Source organism: Cyrtonyx montezumae, unplaced genomic scaffold (assembly GCF_038088225.1).
Source record: "Cyrtonyx montezumae isolate F1298 unplaced genomic scaffold, pur_monq_1.0 scaffold_7, whole genome shotgun sequence".
NCBI classification, from domain to species: Eukaryota; Metazoa; Chordata; class Aves; order Galliformes; family Odontophoridae; genus Cyrtonyx; species Cyrtonyx montezumae.
In genome coordinates, this window is record NW_027072078.1 from 12,820,232 (window position 1) to 12,845,039 (window position 24,808).

Sequence of the window (24,808 nt, forward strand, 5' to 3'; positions counted from 1 at the left end):
TGGCATATTGTCTTAGTAACTACTGGTGTAAGTACCCAGCTATGCATCCTTTTCCAAAATATACACAAGTTAGATCTGTTTTCCCTCCCCACACTAAATCTAACCATCTTTGTTTTATCAGTTTGAAAACAAATACACATGTAAGATACCCATCTATATTACATTTATATTTCAAATCTTTTTCTCACATGCAAACATATTTTGCAAAAGCCAACTGGAGGGTGGAGTGAAAGGAGTCTACTCTCTGAAAGCAGAAATGGCTCTCTTAATTAAGTTATCACTCAATAACATCTACAGCCATCAGAAAGAGCAGCAGTAATTTTTGGTAGACAAAAATGGAGGTACTGAATAATAATGTGATGGTGAGCGAGACATGCTGCAAGAAAATGCAGCAAAGGCTCTTGCTGCAAAAGCAAAATGAGCAGCCTGGCAGAAACAACAGGGCTGAGGTGCAAATGCAGTGACTGCTGATACACAGCCAGCAAAATTCAACTTTTGACCTCGCTAATGTCTTACACAGCAGCAGCTGGGCAGACACTGGAGCACAGCACTGCTAAGTCACCTGCTGAGGAGGAAGCTGCCTCTGATGGGCACAATGGCACGTCCAGCCTCTGTGCTTCTGTGCAAACCATGCTGAAAAATAGGGTGCCCACAGCAAGCACTTTCAGGTTTTCCTGCAAACATTATCAACCAAAACATCAGGGAGATAAAGCATGTTGAGGTACATGTTACTTACTCTCTTCCATAATACTTGGGACGGTTCTCTACCTAGAAAAAAAACACAGATGGAAACTGTGATGTTTCACGTCTATAGGTGTATCATCATCCTTAATAGAATATTATAAATAGGAAGGGACATGAAAGTGAAGTATGGATCAAAATCACTGGCCATCCCTGTGGGTGGAATACAGGGAGACAAAGGTGGAGCTTCAGGATAACACTGTACTTCTGAAAGGATTAACATGGGGTGAGAAGGAGTGAGCTGCTTGGGTCAATTCCTCCACTGGGCTCCATTCACACTGACAAACGCATTCAGCGTTGCTTGTGCAAATTGTCAACAAATGAAATAAAATACTGATTTCACAGAAATGTACTATATTAAGTGAAACATCAGCAAAACTCTTAAATGTACACAGTATCTTCCATCACACAGCTGTTGCTGTCACTGGAGCGGGAAACAAAGCCACTGTCACACCCAGCAAAGACACATGGCAGATTAAAGGATCATTAGCAAGTGCCTAACTCATGTACTACTTCACTGAACTGTGACCTGCAGCATCACCTAAAAGAGCACAGCATCACATATGAAAGTGTCCAACCGGGTAACACAAGGCATCCCATTCTCCAGAGACCCAGCATTGTGAATGGACACACCAGGCAAAGGGTGGCAGGAGTCAATTTGCCTGCTAACTATTTCCGATGAAACAACTCATTTGCAATGGTCTGGCATGTTTTTGACAAGAGAGGGACTGCAAACCTCCTTCAAGTAAGCTCAGTAATCTAACTCACCAGGTTATCCTTCTTCGCCAAATTGAAAGGAAGGAAATCTTTGGAAAATAAAATTCAACACTTAGTTATATAACCTGAACTACGAGAGTCTAAAATGACCCAGCTACAATAAAATAAAAAGTAGATGCAGTAAACTGCTACTCTAGTTTCCTTCTCCCATCTTTCAGCGAGCTGCCTATTAAAATTAGCACCCCTCCCCAGTTACCTCAGTGGAGTATAAATAAATACTTCATACATCCAAAACGTCAGGAAAATACAACCTGATTTACAGTCTAGTGACAACTCTTCCATACCTCCAGCAAATAAAAAGCTGTTGTGATGGTTCATCATTTCTGTGAAAACATTCAGTCACTGGAAAGATTAAAATGTTCTAAAAGTATTTCCTTTTCCCCCATAAAACCAAACAGGAGTTGACTGGTGCAATAACTATATTGAAAAGTCAAAAAGATCACTCCAAAAAAAAAGAAAAAAAAAGTCTTACTTTTTTATTTTGTTGTTGTTAAAATTAGGCTATTTTATTAAAAGGAAAACAGTATGGAATCAGAGAAAGTTAAATTATTTTGTAGTTACTATAGAAACTTGCAACAGTTCCTGTCTTTGCACAGCTAACTTTATAACTCTCAAGAAAAGACGCCGGTTACGGGCAGTTTTCAGAAAAGAATGCTGTTTAAGATTTGGTTTTCTGTCTGATGTTTTATCTCAGCCAACACAGAGAATTTGTAAGACAGATTTGGAAAGTTTACATAGGCAAAAGCATTCCATTTCAGCAGTGCATTAGTAAGGTGACAGGTCACTCTCAGAATAATTGCAAATCATAAGAGAAACTGTAACATTGTGTTCTGTGAGATAACTTGAAAACTGAATTGGCAGATGACAGGAGCTCACTGGGCCTCCAGTCAATCCGAGCTGGGTTTGCAGTTCACCTTGGTGGACTGTGAGCTGGAGAGCAAAATAACAGTTTTGGTTGATACTGAGTCTCTACGGATCAGTTTTATGAACCGCGTAAAAACGTCAGTGCAAATGTTGATGTGCAACACAGATTGCTTTTATAAGATCCTGGGCAACAGGAACCCACTTCAGACTGTGGCTTAGCTTTACAGCCTGGTTTTCTGTGCATGCGACTATGTGCTTTTTCAATAACTTTTTTACTTATCATAATATTAGCTTTTTGTCACACAGACTGAATGTGTACATTTAGATTCTAAGGCAACTCCACCTGAGCTCTGGAGGGGCCTTCTTCACTCTGCACTAGCTGGGCTACACACTCAGTGCAGTTCATGTGAACTTAGGAAAAGAAACCGTTCTTGTAAACCACATCTATCATGTCAGACAATTAGCACCATGCTTTCTACAACACTTCTGTGAGCATCATTGCAGCACACTTGCTCGTAATACCTTAGGCCTAGAAGAAAGTGTGGAATTTGCTCTTAACAAGACCTACAAGAAACCCAAAGGTGAATGTAATTATTTACCACTGCTTTGTTTCTGACTTTTTTCCCCCACAGATTGAGGTGAAGCTAATATAACCAAGTTTAGGAACAGATAAAGGAAATTACCTTACAGGAACCACTCCTTTGGAGAAAAGCCAACATACCATGAAGGCTGTGACATCCTTCTGGGTATGACTCAGACAAGGCCACCTCTGTGAACAGCTCTAACATGGATGTTCACTATGCATGCCCAATCTGTGTGCAGAGGCCGTTTTCACAAGGCTACAAAGAGATGCTGTTTAACTGCTTGTTTACTACCAGCACTGAAAATGAAGCTTTGTTAATAGGGCAGGCAAGGGCAGCGATCTTAAGTATCTCCTCCATTTGGCTGTTTGATAATTTTCCATTCCTAATTATTTAAAATGTACCATAGAATGTCTTCAGATGGCAGTTAAGGATGCCCTACATATGCCTGCATGTGCATGCACACATATATGTATGCAGAAGATACGCACAATAAAAATAAATTCCAGATAGGTAATTCAGTGTTAACTGGACAATCAGCATTGTAATACTGATGCAAATCTCACACAGAAATCCCACATCCTCACCATACTATGGAACCACCAACTTTGAAGTTTACAAACGAACATCACACTGTGTTAAAAGGCTTGGCTGTATTGCACGTTCACAACAAAAATGCCCAGAGGAAGCACGGCTCTTTGTAGCTCAGCGTAACTCTGCTGATCTGCGTGTTGCTCTGATACAAAACTGGTGCAGCAGCTCAAACTCTCTGTATTTGAGAAGCATTTTGTGTTAAGTAGGTCATTCTGCTGAATACACCTCCCAGTATCAGCACTTGTACACTACGTGCCTTTGCACCTAAAATAAGAGTGGGATTTATTTATTTTAAAGTGTGACATCCAATTATTCGTTAACAAGTGCTTTTCCTCTAACCATCAATCTTGTTTTTTTCTCTTTTTTCTTTTTCTTCAACAAGTGGAATACAGTAACACAAGGGGAGCAATTTAGGTGCTAATACCTTACCAAATTACACGTTGTTCCCTCCCACTGACCTCTCTGATGTTCTCTGGACCAAAATTCTCTTCCTAACATTCAAGAATTTGTTTATACAGCTGAATAATTCAACCACTTAGGAAAAGACGCTGCTCCCCACTGACTCATGCATGGCTGCTAATAGTAACCCAGCTGAGAAAGAGCAGATCACAAAGCTCAACACTAGCAGGAGAGGCTGAGACCACAGAGAAAGGTTAAACATGTTACTGCTCAGTGAATACATTTCCACATCTAATCTGAAGCAGCTGCAAAAACCGTTCAGTGTTTATAATGAAAAACACTTATCTGTGTTGTAATGCGTTATTTCAATTTTACCTTCATTAGGTAAAAATAACCTTCAAAGAGTTTTTTTTTTTCTTCTGATTAATGGATACCATAAAGGGACAAAATGTACTTAACATGTGCTACTCTGCAGCTAGATGTCTGCAAAGGACTGATTCTTTCACAGCTCTTTTACTTAGTTAAGCCCTTACTGATTTCTAAACCCTGCAGATTTCATTTCTCAGTTTCTACAGCAATGATCATGGTGCAGACATGGCTTTGCTCAGCAGTTCAAGGGCTGGGATAAAGTTATTTTAAAACACGGAATGTCTCCCTTCTTTTAGAGTTCTACTGGTCCAATCTTTCAACTTGCTGCCTCTTAATAGTACCTGATAAATACTAGATCTGAAGGATTTCCATCACCCCAGAAGAAGGAATTTTTTTTTAATGATCAAATATACATGTCTATATCTCTGCTTGTTTGCCTGAATTCACCCAGCTAATTGCATTCTAAGAATATTATGCTGAAAAACACCGTGTAAAATTTGCTTGTGACTTCCCATCACCCAGGACTACAATGCTTCTTGTAAAATTAATGCATTATTCCTTAGAGCTAAATTTTGCTTAAGTGCAATCAGCTATTGTTACATCATTCATAAAAATACAAATCCATCAAATTAACAGAAGTCAGGAGTGCTTCCAGTATATGAAATATTTTGTTTCTGTTAAATCTCTACCTTTTATCTTAAAAGCTGACAGGCTATTTCATGGAATCACAATTGGGCATTTGAAAAGATGACAGCAAAACGCCTGTTTAATTGTGTAAAGTAATCCTCCTTCTGATCTAAACTGCAAGCTATTAGTGTTCCTGACAGTGCTATGTCCCTCTGTATTTAATACTACATCAAAATGACTAACATATTTCAAGGATTAATTTCCTTTCTCTTGGCACATGATAAAAATGCTTAAGTTTTATTGTAGCAACGTGATAATTTTCAGTGGTTACACAGTTATGCTTTGTAATACTGTTTAAGACTAACATTCTGGTATTTCTGTAACTGAAATCAATGTATCCCAGGTTCCTAACTGCACAAGCAGACCCTTGCTGGCAGGGGTATCAGTACCAGCCACAGCTGCCAGCACCACAGCTCTGAAGAGGTGTGGGTTTGCTCCAGCACTGTGCAGGATGTGCTGGCAATTCAGGGTCTGTTACAACACATGACCCTGGTCAGGAGCAGGTGCTTCTCTATCACCCCATCAGTGGGGCCCATTGTTTCTGTTTGGATCCTTAAAAGCTGTGGCTCTGCATAGCTTAGCTACTAGTACTGACAAGCCATATATGTACTGAGACTCAAATAACAGACTTCTGCTTGTTGATTTATCACTTACTCCAATCACACTGCCATATCTCCCATGAAGTGCTGCTTGAGTTGCACAGCACTACATACAGACTTAGAATTACTGGACTCTATAAAACTGAACATTAATAATACCTACCTCGCAAGTACAGGTTATCCTTCTAGGATGGGGAGCTTCCTGTTGCAGCTGATACACTGAGAGAAGGCAGAAGTTACATTCTGGTTAATACTGAATCACCATACGTGTTAGGCATTTTCGTGTATATTTTCTGTGTAAAAGTAGACTTATTGCATGGTTTAATGTGAATACATATATATCAAGGTCTCAAAATTACTTACAAGGTGTCAGAAAAGAGAATGTTTCTATCCAAACAAGGATTATTGATTACTTTCACAGTTAGTTGCTCAAGTACTAGGGAGTCTCTAGCCAAGCAGATCAGAGGAAATAGGATAAATGCAAATTAAAGTTTATTATACGTCAAATCAGGCAGTTATCATACTTCCTGCAATGAGTAGACCCTTCTTTGGTCCCCTGAAATGCAGTGAATTTACAGGAGTCATTCAGAACTTTGTAGAACCAAACTCTATGCTTTTGCCACTACTCAGCGGTGACCTTTCTGAATAAGGGGAAAAATGGCCTTTGTGCTTGCAGATCTAAAGACATTGGGGATGAAATAGCATGGTAAAACACTAAAGGCATAAATTATAACATATGCTTGCTAGTATCTTCCAAATTTCTTTTATGTTTACTTCTAATATGAGACTCATTAAGCCAAAATAAGTAATAGGAGCTCATGGCAACTTAATAGTTTAATACCAGCTGAGCGACTGTCAACTTCTATCACAAAACCAGTTTGGTTTGCTAAGTCACCTTCAAAGCAAGGCTATCAGCACCAAAGTATTGTTTGAATAGGACCAGAACCAACAAAATAGGTATTTGGAATTGTAATATTTTTAAAATTAAATTAACTTTCAATCATTAGTACTAACACCAAGGGCTAACATAGCATGCTGTCACTTTCTTCAGGTAACAAAACAATACATTACTATATCCAGTAAAGTTTGAGGTCATCACACTTCTCATTTGATGATGAGGCTTTTCCACTGACAAATAAGTGTATTTATGTGCAAAATTACACGAGAATGGAAAAAATGGCAAACTGCCCAATGATTTGACAATCGTAAGATCAACTGGAAAAATTGACTCCTTTTGTTCCAAACAAAAAAAGCCAATGTTTTTTTTTTCCTGATGTTACTAAAAATCAATCCTAACCATTCTGCATCAGTATTACAAAAATGATTTATGCAATTGATGAAAACCAACATGTACACACATAAAACAGCAATCTTCTTTCTAAGCATAGCACGATCCTTTATTTGCCTAGCACACAGATTCTCAAGCTTCCATTGTAAAAAGCCATTTCTGACGGCACTGACCCTCATCTGCATCCTATTCTGAGAACCATAGAGTCAGGTTAGAAAAAAAAAAAACAACAAAAAATCACAAAGTGAATATGGGTATCTCTGAATTTCAAAGAAAAGCACTGCATAATCAGTATGTTTTGCAGAAATTGGCTAAAAATTATATATTTTTTTCACACTTTACTTCAAGCAGGTTTGAAAAGGTTTTCTGGAAAGAAATTCCTCCTCCCAGAAGACAGCACCTTTTCTCATCTTTCAGTCAGAAGCACAGCAGGTACACTAGTTAAGTGACAAAACAGGATGTGTTTTTCTTCTCCTCTAATTGATGTATGCACTTCAAATTTCAACATCAGTTTCCTTGCTACAATTATCACTAGGGAAGTCAAACAAGCCATTGCCCTTCATCCATCAGGAGAGAGAAAAACAAGCAAACCCTGTGACTGTGCACTTAATTCTGAGCTATGGGAAAGGTTTGCTTGAGTCACATTCTATGCTGACCGGTACAACACATGGTGATTCAAACAGACTTGGGTCCCAGTCATCCCTGTCACGTTACAGATGGAAAGTTACCATACCCCCTTGGGCTTCAGAAAACCTGCTTTTGGCTTCACTCCATGCTAAACAAATGCCCTCATTTTGCTACATTAGCAAGTTTCAAGGAAAAACTTTCTTCTGAGTTAATCTAATCAGCCCTAGTCTCAGCTCCAGCAATTCGAGTTACTAAGACAAAGGAGCCCCAAAAATTCCCCAGTGCTACTAACCATAAGTTGGAAATGGAGTCACACCAACAATGGGCAGTCCTACACAGAAGCAAGGCTGCTCTCTGAACCACCTCATCTGCATGCACTGCCAGTGGGGATGAACAACTGCATCTCTCTCTGCCTGGTTACCAGCTCCTTTGCTTTTGGTGCTTCATAAACTCAGACGAAAAGAAAAATGAGTCTTTTTCTAAGGCACGTGGATGAAACTTCTTTAGTTCTGACTTGAAAAAAATAAAAAGTTTAGATACTTACAGTAAGATTTCCAAACAGGTGGTCTGTATTCATCAGTATCTGGAAGAACAATGGCAGTTTTTAATGTTGTGTTAGAAACATTTTAACACAGAAATAATGCCACAGAAGCATGAAGTATGAAGATAAATACTGTACCTGTACTCTATAATTATTTTTAGAAACGAAGAATAGAGAAGCCTGACAGAAGTTCATTCTCTTTACTTTAATGGAATACATGGAAAGATATTGTCCTTATACAGAAACAAAACTATTTGCGAAATGACAAACATGCAGATCATAAGCCAAAACATCAGAGGGAACACGTAATGTGTAGTGTTTTATTATGTACATAGAATCACAGAACGGTTTGGGTTGGAAGGGATATTTAAGATCATCTAGTTCCAAAACCCTTGCTATAGGGAGGGACAGCCCCCACTAACCGCAGGTTGCTCATAGCCCATCCAGCCTGGTCATGAAAGCTTCCAAGAAGGGGCATTCACAACCTTTCTAGGCAACCTGTTCCAGTGTCTCACCATCCTCACAGTAAAGAATTTCTTCCTAATATACTTTAACTTCTGTTTTAAGCTACAAGAGAAAGATTTTTTTCAATCTTAGTTAATACGGATAAATCAGCCTTCACCCAGCGCACTCCTGCCATTAGCTTCTTCCTCTTCAGGACAGCAGTTAACTTCTCCTAGAATAAAATCCAACATGGGAGTCCACGTTCTGCAAAAAGAGACTTTTCCATACTGATCACGCTTCGCTTGGAAGCAGTCAGTGGGTATTGAGGATATTTCCAATTCATAATTCTAATTCTCACAAAAAGAAAAGAAAAAAGCCAAAAACATTGGTGTTTTCCATCTCCCTTTCGAACTAATCCCTGCTGCTCTGACACATTGCTCACAGCTCTGCCACAAACTCCATCCCTGACCACTGCTCCCCCCCACTGGGTCCAGAGGTCCCATGGAGCACTGAGTCCCCAGGTCAGACATGTTGTGCCATGTCTCTTCTCACAGCTTTCTGCAATTATCTGCTCACTGAAGCTATCTGCTACCTCCAGTACAACCTCAGTCTGCAGGCTTTCTTATGAGTTAAAATAAATATCTGGCAACTTGGGAACCTGGTCCTTGAATTCTGGCCTCAAAATTCCTTCAGGCCCCTAAAATCAAGCCTTAAGCTGGGAAGAGTCTCTCCTTCATCCTCCGCAAGGGTAAAGCAACCTGCCCTCTTCAAAGTCCACCTCTCTCACATGGAGACACCTCAAAACCTCTCTACAGCAGAGCTAAGCGGAAGGAGATATTTTCCACTCTCAGTGTAAGTGGGGTTTTCAAACACAGTTCACTATTCCTTTATCACTAAGGCAGCACTTGGTCAAACTGCCATTGCTCAGACCAGTGAGACTTTGGAAGGCCCTGGAGATGTGCCATCATGTCCTGGGGACACAATGAAGCACCCGAAACTGCAGAGATTCTCAGTTGTCCATCAGAGACGGAGGATCAGCAGCAACAGATGCAGCAGTGGTCACTCACTCCTACTTCAGTATTTTTAATTAAGGCAGTGCAAATCGATTCATTCCAGAAGGGTTGTAACGAGATCCCTTCACACTGCACTGCCATGTGGAAAAAGGGCAAAACATGAAAGTGAAAATAATGGGTTTAGTCCCAGGAGATGACTCTTATCTCCCTAGCTGGATTCCCTCTTGCTATAGCTCATTTTTCGCAACATCGGCGCCATTTGCATTGACAAATACATAACGTAAGTGAAGGACAACATACACTGCATTTGTAAAATATGAAAATACAAACATGTTGGCAGTCTAACCTGGACTTGCTCACACCCAGGCCATGTAATTGTTAGGGTATGGGAAGCACGATTATAAAACTGAAAAGCAGCATTATTTGTGCCAAACAAACAAAAAAGAAAACAAGCCTTGTTGAAGTCAGACAAGAACAGCAGTAACTTTCATATGACAAACATGTAACGTTCAGAAATTGAAAGATTTGTGTTACTCAGCTGTGCACAAGTATTTTGTTAGAAAATCCGTCTGTAAGTTTTACTGCCTCATCAGTGTTAGAATACCCCCAGGCCATTCCACATGAAAAAAACAGGTCATTCCCATTGTGATTCAAAAAAAAAAAAAAAAAAGTTACCTGATACAAATAGTGTAGCAACAAGAATAGTGCAGCACCAGCAGGGAAGGAGAGGGTGTGTAGCATTCCCTTAAGTGCAAGGATGTTTCTAGTTCTAAAATCACTCTGCTACACAAAAAGTAACGAGTACATGCATTGAATTGTCCTGTCAGCTCCTGTTTTTAAAGACTCACTGAGGTGGTCCCATCTACCAAGGGCTTGATTCTCAGACATTGCAGGCCTCTGTGTATAGTACCTCCAATGAGTCACCTAAAGCATCCAAAAAGCACTTTAAGGCATGATCAGTAAAACACAGAAGATGCTGAACCCAAAATACATTTTCTCACTAACACTGCATCACCTTCCAACTAACACAATGAACTCCACGCTGTCAGTTCTCAGATCTTCAAACAGCTCCCATCAGTATTCTCAACACTGTTAAGTGTTTCCATGACAAAATCAAATCATTTTCTATGAGATATGCTGTCCATGTACAGAAACTGCAGTTTTAAACTTGGCCTGTTAAAGCTGTCAGGTGCTGGAGCTGAATACCCTTCCTAACATTTAGAAAGGAAAATGTTTGATAACTTCCCACTATCCCAAGCAAAGAGACATCTTGAATTCTTCAGGACTTTGCTTTGATTAGAAAGGTATGAGATTTTGTTTTTGTATGATTTATCAGGACTTCTTCCAATTCTATACCTTAAATCCATACTGATCTTTAATAATTTTCACTCTAGACTAGATAAGAAACAGCTGACTGCTTAAAACCTGTACTTTCAAGTTCCTCAACAGACTAGTCATATTATAAATACATATCCATACAGAAAGAGTAAGAATATCTCAAACTGATTCTGATCTTAAAATTTTGTGATTCTATGATCACCACTTTAAATCTCAAAGCAAAGGAAAGTTATAAGGGTAAGGGGAAATAGTGCCACAGGACATGTGAAAATTAATGTACAGTTCTCTATCCTGCAGATCAGTTCTTACTTGAACCCATAGCAAAACAAGACCAGTCTGCAAAGCGAGAAGCTTTTTGCAGACCTGTAACACTGTGGTGCCACTGGTTTGGGATCCCTGACCATTTCTTCAGTGCTCACTCTGCAGCAGATCCCTCCCATGCAGAAACACTGCAGTGAGATGGGAGCACAGGCTTCTGTGCCCAACCTGACCTCCTTGGAATGCACACATCAATGAAAGAAAAAGGAAACTAAGCAAACTTGTGCAAGAACTACCTGCAATTCAGAAGTGAAAAGTGCAGGATGACTGTCAGAAATCCATTCTTGCACCAGAAGAGGGTTTCTGTCAATAGAAAATCACACAGCCATTAAGAAGTTCACATATAGACACAAGTACTGTGAGAGCAGCTCAGATCATTCCATAATTTTGACTAACTGTGACATTACAAGGTAGCATTTCCCTCCATTATTTTCCTCCTTCTTACTGGCTGCCATTTTGTCCATGAGATAAATCTGGACAATTTTAGTACTTAGAGTGCATGTTTTAACTGCAGATATGAAAACTGTTACTATTGCCTCAAACTGTTTAGACTGCTTGTCTCTGTGTATTCCTTTTATAGAAAGAATAAAAATATTTACCTCTGCTTGAAATGGCTCCTTCTATCTCCCTCACTGAAGGCCAGCCAGCCCTGGGGTAGAGCAGCAACAGTGTAACCATGCATGGTAACCCAATCAAGTAATTTAGGGGTTGCTGTGAGGCTTGCTACAGAGAATTCAGTTTTGTGTTTCTTTTACTGTATGTCATCTCCTGCCCCATGGTGATCTGTAACCTCATGGTGGAGATTAGTTTATTGCTGTCTGGAAGGAAATAACCAGCTATCTGCTGGCACAGCAGCTCTTGCCCCAGACCTGGGTTGTGTTTGGCAATAACCCTGTCAAACAGAGGTGAGGCCTCGAATGGCAAACCTTGTGGAAGAGGCTGACTCTTAACCACGTGCACAAAACCTCAATATGATTAGGAGAAGTAAATCTAATTTCATGTTTTCTGAACAGTTCTAGGCTCAAGGAATGGTATGTCGTAAATATGAAAAGATGCAAGAAAGTATAAAAACCTTCTTCTGTATGCTATGGCCTAGTAAGCATTAGCATCTGTTTTAAGATACTAGATCATGCTTTATTTGGCAGCAGTGTAGGTCAAATTTTAACTCCCAGAGAGCTGGATGACAAGCAGCCATGGCCGTTTGCTGACCCATTAAACAGACTCCTCCTTGTGCCCCTGAAAAAGCTTCTAGAAAATTCCTCCTCAGCTTCAAAATGTTGCATATTAGCACCTTCTATATGCCCAAAGGGTTTACTCGACTTACAGAAATAAAGCTATAATTTATATTGCTGGTGAGATTCTCAAGTCACAAAAACATCAGAGTTGAACAGAGAATGTCATTTCATCCCCGTTCTCAGACAGCAGGTGCCAACAGCCTTTCAGAAACTAAAATCTAGCCATCACAAAATGCTTTAAGCAGCATACAGGCCCCTAGCAGTTTGGACTTTCATGCACTCTAACCAAAATAGAACTCAAACAGCATCAAAGTAATTAAAGGATGAGTGTAGCCACCGCCCTAGGCAGCAGTAGTAAAACAGATGGATGCAGCACCATGGCTTCAGTGTAGATAGAAGGTGCTGGTCTCTGCCTCTGCCAGCACCTGGAAGCACAGAGCATTTTGCAGAAGCCCTCACATGTGTGCTGTGGCAGAAATGGAACACGCCAAGGGTCCTTTGCCACTGTCAGATGAGACCAAAGCTTTTTCCACAAAGCCTCCATCCATCTACTACCTGTGCTACTAGCAGTCAGTGAACAAAATGGGCTGTGGGCAGAGTCTCAGTGCAAACAGCAAGCTGCATGGTGTGGTGATGGCTGCTGCAGTGGCTCCTGTGAGGCAGCCAGCCCCACCAGCAGGTAACAGGCACCAAAGGCTGCAAAGAGGTTCACTTCAGCCCGAGCTCAGTGAGCAGTGAAGACAGCTGTGGTCTGCTCTCCTGCCTTGCATTAATGTGCTCCTAAGAACAAAGACTTTTTTAGCATGTAGCTCCTCCGTGTGAACATGAAAAGAGAAATGACCAAGAACCTTAGGGTACAGATGGCTCACACCCAAATGGAACACACAGGATTTCACAAGCCGCAACAGGACACTGCAGGGTCTGTCAGGGGACAGGATGATTCCTGCAGGGTAGCAGCTATTCTTGGCCTTTTCTCATCACTCCAGAACATACGATATGCTGTTTGACACTCAGCCATGATGACTGACACTTCTAGACCGCTACTGAGTCTTTGATGCTATTTTCACGTTATCCTTGGCAGGATAATTCCTTTGAATTCAGAAGGAAAAAAAAAAAAGAAAAGCTTTGAAAACTTTCAGATGCATCAGTGCTGCTCTTCAGACAAGGCACTGCTACATACTGAAAAGAGCTGCAGTGTAAACGCTCCCAAATAAATCACCTCTGGTTTCCTTCTTGTCCCCACAGGAATAAAGCATTCCTTCATAGAATCATAAAGGTTGGAAAAGACCACTAGCTCACCTGAGTCCAGCCACCAACCCATCCCCACTGTGCCCCAAGCCCGTGTCCCTCCATGCCACACCTACCCTGTTCAGGAAGGCCACCAGAAACGGGGACTCCATCAGCCCCCTGGGCAGTCCCACACTCTGAGCAGCTGTGGTACAGCACTATGTCACACTACAACTCTGACCTAGGAACGTTGTAGTAGGACAACATTTAGTTATTTTCCTTCACCCTTTTGTCCTCACATGTTTTTGCTTATATCTCCAAACAAGTATAATTAGGTTTCTAACTTTTACTTAAGTAAAATAATTAAGAGAAAGCAGCTGTGAACTACACACAGGAAAGCTAGAAGGGCTACTTCCAGTCCCCTGATGCAACCAAGAGATGGCTTTGCCTGTGGGACAAAATTAAGCACACTCAGCAAAAGTGGAGGGTCCTAAAGAAGGCCACACTCTAATATCAGCCCAGAAGGGGAGAGAAAAATAAAATAAATCACACTGCAATCCTAGAGTCTACAAATGCCTTTTCTGAAGAAGATAAATTCAGTGGAAGTCCTTCTAATGGGTTAGAATGAGACATCCACTGAAAACAGCTAGATTCCAGTGTCTTTTCTCATCAGGTATGCTATTACCGCTTCATAATGAATAATGGGAAAACTTTAAGGCAAAATATTTTACCTATCATTGGCATTGCTGCTGCTAAATGGAATAATTTGCTATGTGATTAGACCAGGCTGCAGCTAATCAGTTTCTAGATTTTCCCTGAACTGAAGTATGGGAAGCAAATACTTGTTTTTCTTCCTCTTCGCTGCACAAATACTGTGGCATTTGATGACAAGAATGATGATGATGAATAAAAATTAAAAAAAAATACATATATACATATACTGATCTAAAAAAAATTACTTTGAGATTTGTAGCAACTGGAATTTTCATGTCTGAAATAGCAAGTAAAGTAAAGGCTGCTGCTGTCCTTTTCCTGCAGAAGTTTAAAAGGGAAAGAATACAGTTCCATGAAAGCAGTTAGCTGACTGTTTAGGAGAAGTTTCAACACCTCTAAAATTATTTCTCAGTATTACAATATGCATAAAAAGCAGAATTCAGAGAGGCAAAAAAGATGCCAAGTGCCATCTTGTGGACATTTAACAAACAGAATTTTATTTTCTCTTTTTTGAGGTTTCCCTCTGCCTTCTGACAACAGGCTGCAGGGAATTTCCAGCATTTCTGAGTACATCATCTTCTCAGTATAAGAAAAGAAAAGCCACTCAATGGCACCACTACCCGACACAAACTGGGCTATAGCTGGAGGTGCTGACATGGGAACCCAACTGGTAGCTGCCTCTGACCCTCTGATGCAGACCACTGTAAGGCTGATGATAGATCTTTCAACCATCTGTCAAAATAATGCTGTCAAAATCAAATTTGCCACTTTCATTTTTCCATTTCAGCAAAGAACAGCCTGTCAATTATTTATTTAACACACTGTACTAAAGCTGAATGCACTGTCTGCTGCCCCAAGTTGCTGAAACAATGAGATAGGCAGTTCCTTACAATTTCCTATGGGTACGTGAACAGCCTTTCGCTAGCAAATTCTGCAAGATCAAAGTTGACAAAAATATGCCTTTGCTGGATGAATCACATCTTCTAGGTCCAACAGATCATTTGTCCAAATAAATTCTATGTTAGGACAGTAAAGACTCAGAGCAATTTGAAGTAACATCAAGTAACATGAACTTAAACACTGTAATCAAGTTTCCCTAGTGTAAATCCAGGCTGGTTTTCATCAGATACACTGCCCACTGCTTTGATCATGGTCAGATGAGATTGTTTGGAAGTAGGCAGCAATCCTTGTCAAAGCTATTGCTCTTATGCAGGTTTCACTCTAGTAAGAGCAAGTCAAAACATAGGAGAAAGTATTTACCTTTCTGTATTTCCCTTCTTATTATTTATTTCCACAATTCCTTCTTTGTCTCCTATTTTAAAAATCTTCCAGCTTGGGTACCAAGCTCACATCCCATCACTTGGTTTTAGTTCTTACAAATGCTTGTGCCAGCAAAGGCACAATCACTTTTACCTTAACATCCAGCCAGTGACAACTTCTATAATCACAGCCTAAAGGCATTCACAAAAATATTTTTTGACTCAAGTTCTCTCACATATTCTCCAAGGGGCAATTTTGAGTGGAACTTGATTACACAAATATTCTGACCAGTCACTCTAATAGCAAAAAAATCCAATATGATGTTACAGAAGTGTCTTCTAGCTCTAAATTAATCTCTTCCCCTGAATAAGAAACCAGTCGAGTCAAGGTTGCATAGAGGAGACCCTAAATAAAGGAAGAGCTTTCAGGCACTTCTGAAATACAATCCCTCTATCAATTGCATAATGCCCTAATTTACTGAACTGAGAGGCATGTTTTATCACTATTTGCTTGGTTGCTTCAAATGTTTTTCACAACCAGCACTGAAATAATGAACATACATTCACTTTCCTGCTCTAAAACATAGCATTGTGGCTTTACTAAAAGCAGAACTACAACAAAAGAGCATAGTGAAGTTCCTGCCTCCCCATGCATTGGTAAAAATCTGCTGAGAACTTGTCTCCCCTTCCATTTCAGACCAAGATATCTGCTGTGAATTCATTAGCCTCCTGTGGAAAAACACAAACAAAACAAAACCACCCATTAGCAGCCCAGGCAAAACCAGAGTCACCCGAGAGAAAATTAAGAGCAGATCTGATTTCTGACTGCTGACATAACAGTCTCAAAATGGACTCCTGCTACAAAGCACGTCTCTCTCTCTGTCATAATAGTGTAATAGATGCTGTTGCCTCTCCTTTCCCAAACTTGACCTGTTTACATTCTTTGACCATCAGAGTTATAACAAATCTATTATGATTCTTATTACAAACAGATTTTTCATTTTCTAAAACAGTTGTCAATAACACAAGCCATTGCTCATGCAAAAATATGGCTCATGTTTGCGTTCTTATTTCCAGACCAGATGCAACACATCAGTGCTCATGGATGGAAGGAAGACAGTTTTCTAAGTCTAGTCTGGAACCAGGATCACTTTATAATATTATGAGGGAAACTCCTAAAACACATTATTGGCAATGTCAGAAGAAGGGAAATGGACACAATGTGGTGGAATGCCTTTTCTTGAGTTGGAATTAGGTTTTTTTCCTCCAAATGTAATTCCCCAGATTCTGTAAGCTTTTGTCCAATCCAAAAGCTGGAAATATCATTTCTTACCTCTTTCTGGTTTTGTACAAAGCCTTCAAGAGGTCTCCAAGGATTCAAAATAGGATGTTCCATGTAGAGCAGATGAAAACCTCACCTTTCTTTTTGACAATTTCATGGCTCACCAATATAACTGTAGCCAAAGAGCTACAGCAAAAAATATTTGTCCATCAGCCTCTCCCTGTTTATAGCATTAGATACATCTTTTTCATAAATCTTCTCTGTAGATTCTCCTGTGGCTATGGAAGCACTGTGAGGCATGAGAGGCGCCTTCCATTTGTCCTCAGCTCTTGCTGCACTTCTAAGGATGGAGGCTGAACTCTGAAGATGAGGATGAGCAGCTCTCAGCACAAAGCTTGGCTGCTGCCCACAGAGAAGAGAAATGTTGTCTGCAAAGCTCCAAGTCTTCTTTTTGGGTAACTCCACTTTATTTTTTTCCTCTCCATATACTTCATTTGGATGGCTTTCTTACCCATTCTGAACTTTTTTTCTGGGATATCAACCCATCCTTACTGGAACCAAAATCATTATTGTCCATGGTAATACCCACCGGCAGAGGAGATTTTGTCCTATGGAACATGATGCCTAGATAGAAAATAAGAACAGCTGCTGGCAAAAGCAGCAGAGGCTCACATAGATTAAATCGTTCTATAGATGAAAAACTAGTATTCCTATTCCCAAGTCCTGCCAATCCAACAATGCCCTAAGCAGCACTCTCTCTCAGTGTAACCTCTTCTGGTGTACTTAGCTCTACCTTGACTTCATAAAAAGAGCTCCATTGTAGCAGTTTGCAGCATGGAAAAACACAAATATACAAGAAGGAAAGCCATAGGGTGTGACAGATCAAGACTCCAAATTCCAGTTTAAAAATGGTTCTGGCCAATCTATGTGGCTAGATGGGGATGCAGAATGCTGCACACAACTGTCACAGATCACAGCACAGAAACAGGGCAGACACTAACAGAGCTCTGAGCCACTGTGACCTACAAGTTCTCCGTTAGAGCAGCCCATCACCAGTTACCTCAGACACATTGGGATGGTACCCGTGCCATCTTCCAGCAGCACCACACCCTCTGATGCTGTCAGCATATGGAGGCTGCAAGTCACCTGCTGCCAAGGCTGAGCCTGCAAGGAGCAAGCTGGGGCAGAACCACCATCCCAGGCCAGTGCAGGGTTAGAGCTGGCCTAGGGTGGGTGGGGGAAGTCTTTTGGCTCTGAAATGACATCCAGCACAAAGTTTACAAATATCTCCTCAACGGAAATAAAACAACCATTTTATTTCATCACTACATTTTGAAATATTTCTCTGCTCCTGTTGAAACATGGAAGATGGTTTCAATGCCTTCATAATTACATTTATAAACATACTCTTTGAAAATCCTGTAAAGGAAATCAGTAAAATCAATTGCTGTGTCAAAAATGTGCTTTCTTTACTGCGTGTATGTTCAGTAAGCAAGGCAGAGGCAAGGACGAGCTACATCCTGGTGGGGTTTTTGTTTTGCTTTCCAGTGAAAAAACGATCCAACTCTGTGCTGAAGTATTGTGTCCAGATTCACATGGAAGCCATAAAGTGCAGATGAATAAGTATGGAAGACTGCCTCTTTCACATAACTATCAGCAACTTTTATAGTCTGCTCTGGCTTGTATAGTTATCAGATATTAATTCAGCACTGAGAAGACTGTCGTACCCTGCCACATGAGAGCCAGGAACTATTAGGTACAGCACTAACCATGGGTTTGCTTTTTCTAGCTGTACTATTACTCCAAATTTCAGTCTCCCACCTATTCTGCAGACAGAATACTTTGGTAACTCTTTTCTGCTGCAGCATTGCTGCTCAATACTTTGCTAGCCCGTGCCCTATTGTATTTGCTACACGATTTAAATGCTTGCAGATGTGGCTCTGCATGCCACCATAGCACAACACCATTCAGTGTGTAACCAAACAACTCCTGCACTTAGGAAACAGTGCCCCAGGAACAAACAGGATTTGGTAAGCAGTTTTCCAGAAATTCTGAAATGATCTCATAAGTTTCCTTCTTTTTTTTTCCCTCCAATTAAGATATGATGTGAACAAATACTTTGAATGGTGGAAATGTCACAAGCCAATCAGCTCTTCCGTGCTGGCAGAGGCTGGCACATCACACTGCAGGTTGCCCAGCTGGAGGCAACCAGCCTTCCTCCCAGAGTCTAGCACTCAGCTTTAGCAGATAAAATATTTCAGTGACTTTAAACTACTTTTTTAATTGTTTCAAGACAGATCTGGAAAGGCAAAACTTGGAAGGCTCTTAAATTTCCGCCATCATTTATGAAGATGTGCAAGACCGATACAATGCGTCCCATAGAAATTACAGATTCTGAGTGGCTGCAGAATTCTTGGCCAGGAGCCTTTATGCCAGTTTATAATTACATTGTTTATATGCTTGCAAAGCTCTTCGGGCAGCTCTTGGGTTTGTCTTGCTCTGCTTTATCTGGAACCTGCTTCTGTGGAACTGCAATATCTGTCCACGAGGTGGAGCAGCTGAATAGCTCGAGATGCATACACTAAGCCTCGAGTTCTGGAAGAAAAGAAACCAAAATCGTCTGACAGGGAAAGGGCTTATTGAGAAATTACCTGTGCTCCTGAAGGATTCTGATACACGTGCTTTCATTTGGCACAAGTAACACGATCTTCCAAAGGGTTTGTACTAGGCTTATGCTCTGAGATTACTGATCAAGACAGTATTAAAATATAGAACTCTATATGTAAATGCAATCTGGACACTGTGATGTTTTCTATCACATAAAAATCTTTTAGTATTCCTAAAAAAAGCAGTTAAGAACTCCTGGAGAGAGGTGGTGAGAAAACAAAGTCCCCATATCCAACAAGGCAGAAAGAATCAGCTGAGTCCAAACCAAAGAGCAGAAAACCTAATAGAAACATGACTCTGGTTGACCTGGAGCCTGCATCAGCAGAACCTGGGAACTACTTGATCTGACAACTCAGTGGACAGCCCTCCTTGACAGCGCCAGGTGAGAGTCCGTGCTGTGCAGATTGCCTCCACGTGTGAGCAGCTCATCTGATGGCAAGCAGGAAAGGGATGCACTTCTGTGGTGTGCCTGAGCTGACCACATTGCAAGAGAATTTCCACAGGATAAAAGACTGACTGCAGAGAATCGTTAGGAGGGGACGAATTCAGAGGGAGTGTGCTTTAGCTGGCAGGAATTAAAATCTTTCCATGCTCCATTTTGCTTATCTGTATACTCTTTCCTCTCTTCTTTGGTTTACTTAAAAGAAGGCAAGGCGATTATTAGACACAAATCTTGACCTAATTCTACCCTCTGGTATCTGGACAGGTGCTTTGACTTATTCTAAGAACAGATACATTCCTGGAGAGCACAAGGCACAGCAGTAACATTTTCTTCCCCAATCTCTATCTCTTTCAGAACATTCCAAAGCCCTGTATTAATTTCACATGCATGCAACTAGATCTGACCTTTACAGCTTCAGCAGCCATCTCCACAGTATTTCCTACGATATTCATAGTTGTAAAAAACACAATTTTATGCTAGCCATTGCCTGAAGAACAACTCCAAGAACTAAGCTAGGAAGCCACGAGTGAAAAATTTCCACCTCATTTATAAGCGTTACTGTCGCTTCTCTAGTAGTTGGATCAATTGGTATCCATTTGCCACTTAATAGATCCATCTTCTTTTCCCTGCTCCTAAGTAGGTTTTGTTTCTATTTTTCCTTGAGACTGCATTGCCAGCAAAAGCTTTTCAAGGTTGCTGTCCTTATTTGCCTCGTTAGGTCTTACACATTAGGTAGGATTAGCACAGCACCTAGGAGAAAATAATTTTATGATTCCCAGCACTTAGATACTCTCCTTCCCATCTACGTGAATGGGATTTGAAAGATCAGTCAAATTCACCTCTATCATGGTTTCCATCCACAGTTAACAAATCTTAACAAACACATCTAAATCTTGCTTAAAAATAAAAAAAATAAATAAATAAACATTGCTCTTATCTACTGTTTTGCCTAATTGAATAATTTCAAGTTCCTTTCATGACTAGATGTTGACACGTTTAAATCTCCCTTAAAATTAGTCAGCCTGAGGCTACTCATTCACCTCACCACACTTATAATCCTGGTAGTGATAAAAATCCCATCAAAAACTCACTGATTCCTTGAGAAAACCTTCACCACCTCTTTCTGTGCAGGAATGGACTGAAAGAACACTCTTCTAGTATGAATTGTTTCTTTAGCTACATTACTTGTTGTAAACACTTGCCATGACAGCTCACCACAAGTTTTAGTTTTAGAAGTAGTTCAAGGCTACCCAGAGAACAACTTCAGTTGTGCACCATCTATTTACCCCGTTCCTAGTGGCTCTGTGCAGGCAGCAAGAAATAATCACATTCATTTCTAAGTGCTTCCAACCCTGTAGTGAACCCACAGGCACTACCTGTAAGGTAGCCATCTTGAGAGGAACTTTGGCTTTCCACATTCTTTTCACTAAGCCAACCGAACAGCAGAATTAAAGCCCTCCTCATGCAGGCAAAACATTTACTTGGAGAACAGTGAATTGATTTAACTTCCATACCCTTAAGTCCTATACTCTAAGTACCCTTCTTTCTTGATGATTGTAACAACAGAAAAGATGTGCTGTGCCAGCAGAAGCACATCCCACCTTTCTGGGCAGCAGTGACACAGTGCAGTTTGCACGGAGAGCAGCAATCACAAATGCACAGAACTGAAAACGGTCACTTGTTCACGAGCACCTCAGCTACGAAACAATATTTCCAAAGGCTTACCTCATACCCATAGCAACAGATAGATCGAGAGGAGATTAATTATGTGCAGTTTCATATCTCACTTCTTACCACCAGTGTTCAGAAGGGAGTTCTCATCTACTCATGCTCTGAACAAGAAGGCAGCGGTGTGAATAACTAATGATAAATACAGTCATGAAGAGCTCTCCTGGTGATTTTGAGATGTCTTCCTTAGTTTGCACAAGGCAGTTTATTAGCGAACAAACAGTAAGCAAACAGACAAAAAAAAAATTCTTCCAACAATCCTGGCTTGTTTTAAACACTTCCCAGGACAGCCAGAGACAAAAGCACTCTCAGCAAAGAGCTGTAGCAATAGTGTATCTTTGCATTTCCCCTTTACCCTCTAAATCTTTTGTTATCTTTCCCATACTTCAGCCACTCAAATGGTGTGACAGCACACACCTCAGCTTTGCCTCTGTAGCGTCCTACAGCTTCAGCTATTGCCAGATAGGCCTCAGGAAATCCAGGCACAGAAACACATCTGTGTGCTCTGTTTTTCTCTGAAAGGATCCACAGACGCAGCAAAGCAGAACCTGTGAGTTCCTTCAGCTGATTCCCAGCTAAGCCAGGCATGCAGCCTCTGCACATATTTGTGCAAGAAGCCACAGGCTTTGTGCTGAAATGGCAGGGGTGGACACAGCTTAAACTCCATTCAGCTGCTGCAACAGGCAGGAAGAAATGGTTGCAGAGAGGAAAAAAAGGCTGCTGACAAGGCTGTGATAGCCAAATGTACAGCCAACCTTCCAAGAGTCTCCTAGTGCCACCCTGAAGGCCCCACCTGCAGCTAGCATTCCAGTGGCTACACAGTGCTGCTTGGCACTCTGCAGTGAAGGGCAGACTCCAACAGGAGCAGAGAACTCTCAGCCACTCTACCAAGGAGATAAAACACAGCATACCCGCCCTTCCAACTGCCTGATAACCACAGGCCCATTTTGAGCTGGAACCTATGATGTCACCTTGCTCTCTAGTCCCATCCCCTTTTAGAGGAGCCTTTTGCCTATGCACTGAAATAACCATAAATCAATATCAAGAGCATGCAGAAGACATGTTGTGCCATTTCCCATCCCTCTCCTCACTCTTACTGACACATACACACATTAATTGAAAGGAAGCCACCAAATTTGGTGGATTTCCCTCCCAAGCTGACACAGTAATTTATCTCAAGTTTTATTCTCTTTATGGCACATCCTATTAGAAACAGCCCTAGAATATGCAAAATTAGCTTCAGACATACTTAGAGAAACACAGTATTGAGCCTAGAATTTACACAAAGGTGCAGAATCACAGCAGACAGGTCCTGAAGGAGTTCTCCACTCAGGATACTTTCACTGGAGTAACAGGGGTGTGAATTTAAAATAGTAAAATTATATCTGTTTAAAGCCCAGGAACACACATACTCATTTAGGTATGCCTTCTCTATTTTTTTTTTTCCCAGATTTGCTGATCTTGATCTGGGAGAAGATAACATTGAAATTGGTTTAAAAAAATATATTCCTGTGTGACGTATTTTTGCACTGAGTTGCTATGGGTCAGAGGCAGCGTGGTAACTAGAAACATGTCCATCCACAGGCAGCCACATCCAAAATAACAGCTGATGGCTGTTCTTCTACTTTAATGCAAGCATCTTTGGGTCTGCTGCTGTTGTTATGTACACTGCCTCTTGAACAGCAAGCTACAGCAGCTCAGAGGACGCAGCAACAAGCGAAGCTGTGATAGCTCAGCTAGCTGTAAGTGAATCACAGCTTCATGTGCATACATAACGTGCGCTTCCTGCATTAACCCAGCTCCCTCTCATGCTCCTGTGCTCATAGTTAAAGAGTGCTTTTACACTCACAAAGGGTTTCACATTAATTTATTAACGTATAGTAGTCTTACACGCAGCATCGCTTTATTGTCCCTCTGCGGATCCTTAAAGGGATGCAATCTTAAAATTATTATTTATTTACCTTTGGCAACAATTTATTTAGCACCTCAGCACAGCAGGGCACTCCACTCCATCCTCTGCCTGCTCGTTAGTTTTAACACGCATCAACGTCATTTACTCTTACGGGGAGATGCGAGAGCACGCAACAAACACCTGATTCAGTTTACTTTGCAACCCAAATTTATTGATAAAAGAATGTCATTTGAGGTAAAACGCGCATACATTAAAAAAATACGCGGGTAAGCCTAACAGGCGCTCGACTTGCAGGTGTCGGAGGATCACTACGGAGGAGCGGTTGGAGCCCGACCTCGCAGGTCGCCCGGTCCAACTCCCCCGCTAAGAACAGCGTTACTCCGTTTAAAGCCGAACTTCCAACACTCGTAACTTTGTAGCCAAAGGCTGCAAGGATACATCAGCTACTCACCGTGCCGCCCGCGCGTGCTTTCAGCAGCAGGCGTTGAGCGCGGTCCCCCCGGGGCCGGCCCCGCCCGACATCCGCAGCCCGGCCGGGACCGCGCGGCCCCGCGCAGCACCGCGGCAAGCCCCGGGAACTATTTCTCAACACGTGCTCAACTTGTTGTGGGATGGGGCCGGCGTGCGGGAGCGACATCCCAGGTGCCAGCTCTCGAGGAAAAGGGATGGAACCACGCTCTTTCTTTCACGGAGCGGCGCGGGACGAACGTAAGCGACTCGTCCGCTGCCGCAGACGCGGTGCCCGTACCGCCCCTCCCCGCCCCGCCGCAGACAATGGGCGCGGGCCGCTACTCACCGAACAAGGTCAGAGCCATGGCACGGGCGGGGCTTGCATTGGCGCGGCGGCGGCAGGGCGCGCCCGCAACGCTCGCGGCCGCGGAGCTGCCGGCTGCGGCCGCTCCTCCCGCCCTCCCTGCCGCCCGCCCGCGCTCTCAGTGCGGCCCGCCGCCTCGGGGAGCCATCTTGCGCCGCCACTCGACCCGCCTCCCGCCCTCCTGCCGCAGCCGGCGGGGCCGTTCCCATAGCAACGCGGCCGCCCCGCCGCCGCCGAGGCACAAAGGAGCGCCGCGCGGCGGGTGCGCAGCCCCGGGGGTCGGCCGGGCGGCCTTCGTCCTCCGCCCGCCGCGCTGAGAGCGCTCCGAGGGCGAAGCGCTGCGGCCGC

The 24,808-nt window shown here is 41.9% G+C and overlaps 1 protein-coding gene across 3 annotated transcripts in view; it reads right to left on the minus strand.

Annotated features, from left to right (window-relative positions):
• The window catches only part of CHN1 (chimerin 1), a 79,356-nt gene extending 54,751 nt beyond the window's left edge, over positions 1-24,605 (minus strand). For 2 of the 3 annotated variants that reach the window (XM_065751425.1, XM_065751424.1), the window contains exons 1-4: positions 24,443-24,605; positions 8,071-8,109; positions 5,771-5,830; positions 737-764 (exon numbers count right to left, since the gene is read on the minus strand). In XM_065751425.1, coding sequence (XP_065607497.1) covers positions 737-764; positions 5,771-5,830; positions 8,071-8,109; positions 24,443-24,461 — 146 coding nt within the window. In that variant the 5' untranslated portion in view covers positions 24,462-24,605. Of the gene's footprint in view, positions 1-736; positions 769-5,770; positions 5,831-8,070; positions 8,110-22,151; positions 22,221-24,442 lie in introns of those variants that run through there. The other variant, XM_065751426.1, reaches the window with a different exon arrangement.
• Positions 24,606-24,808: the final 203 nt, after the last annotated feature.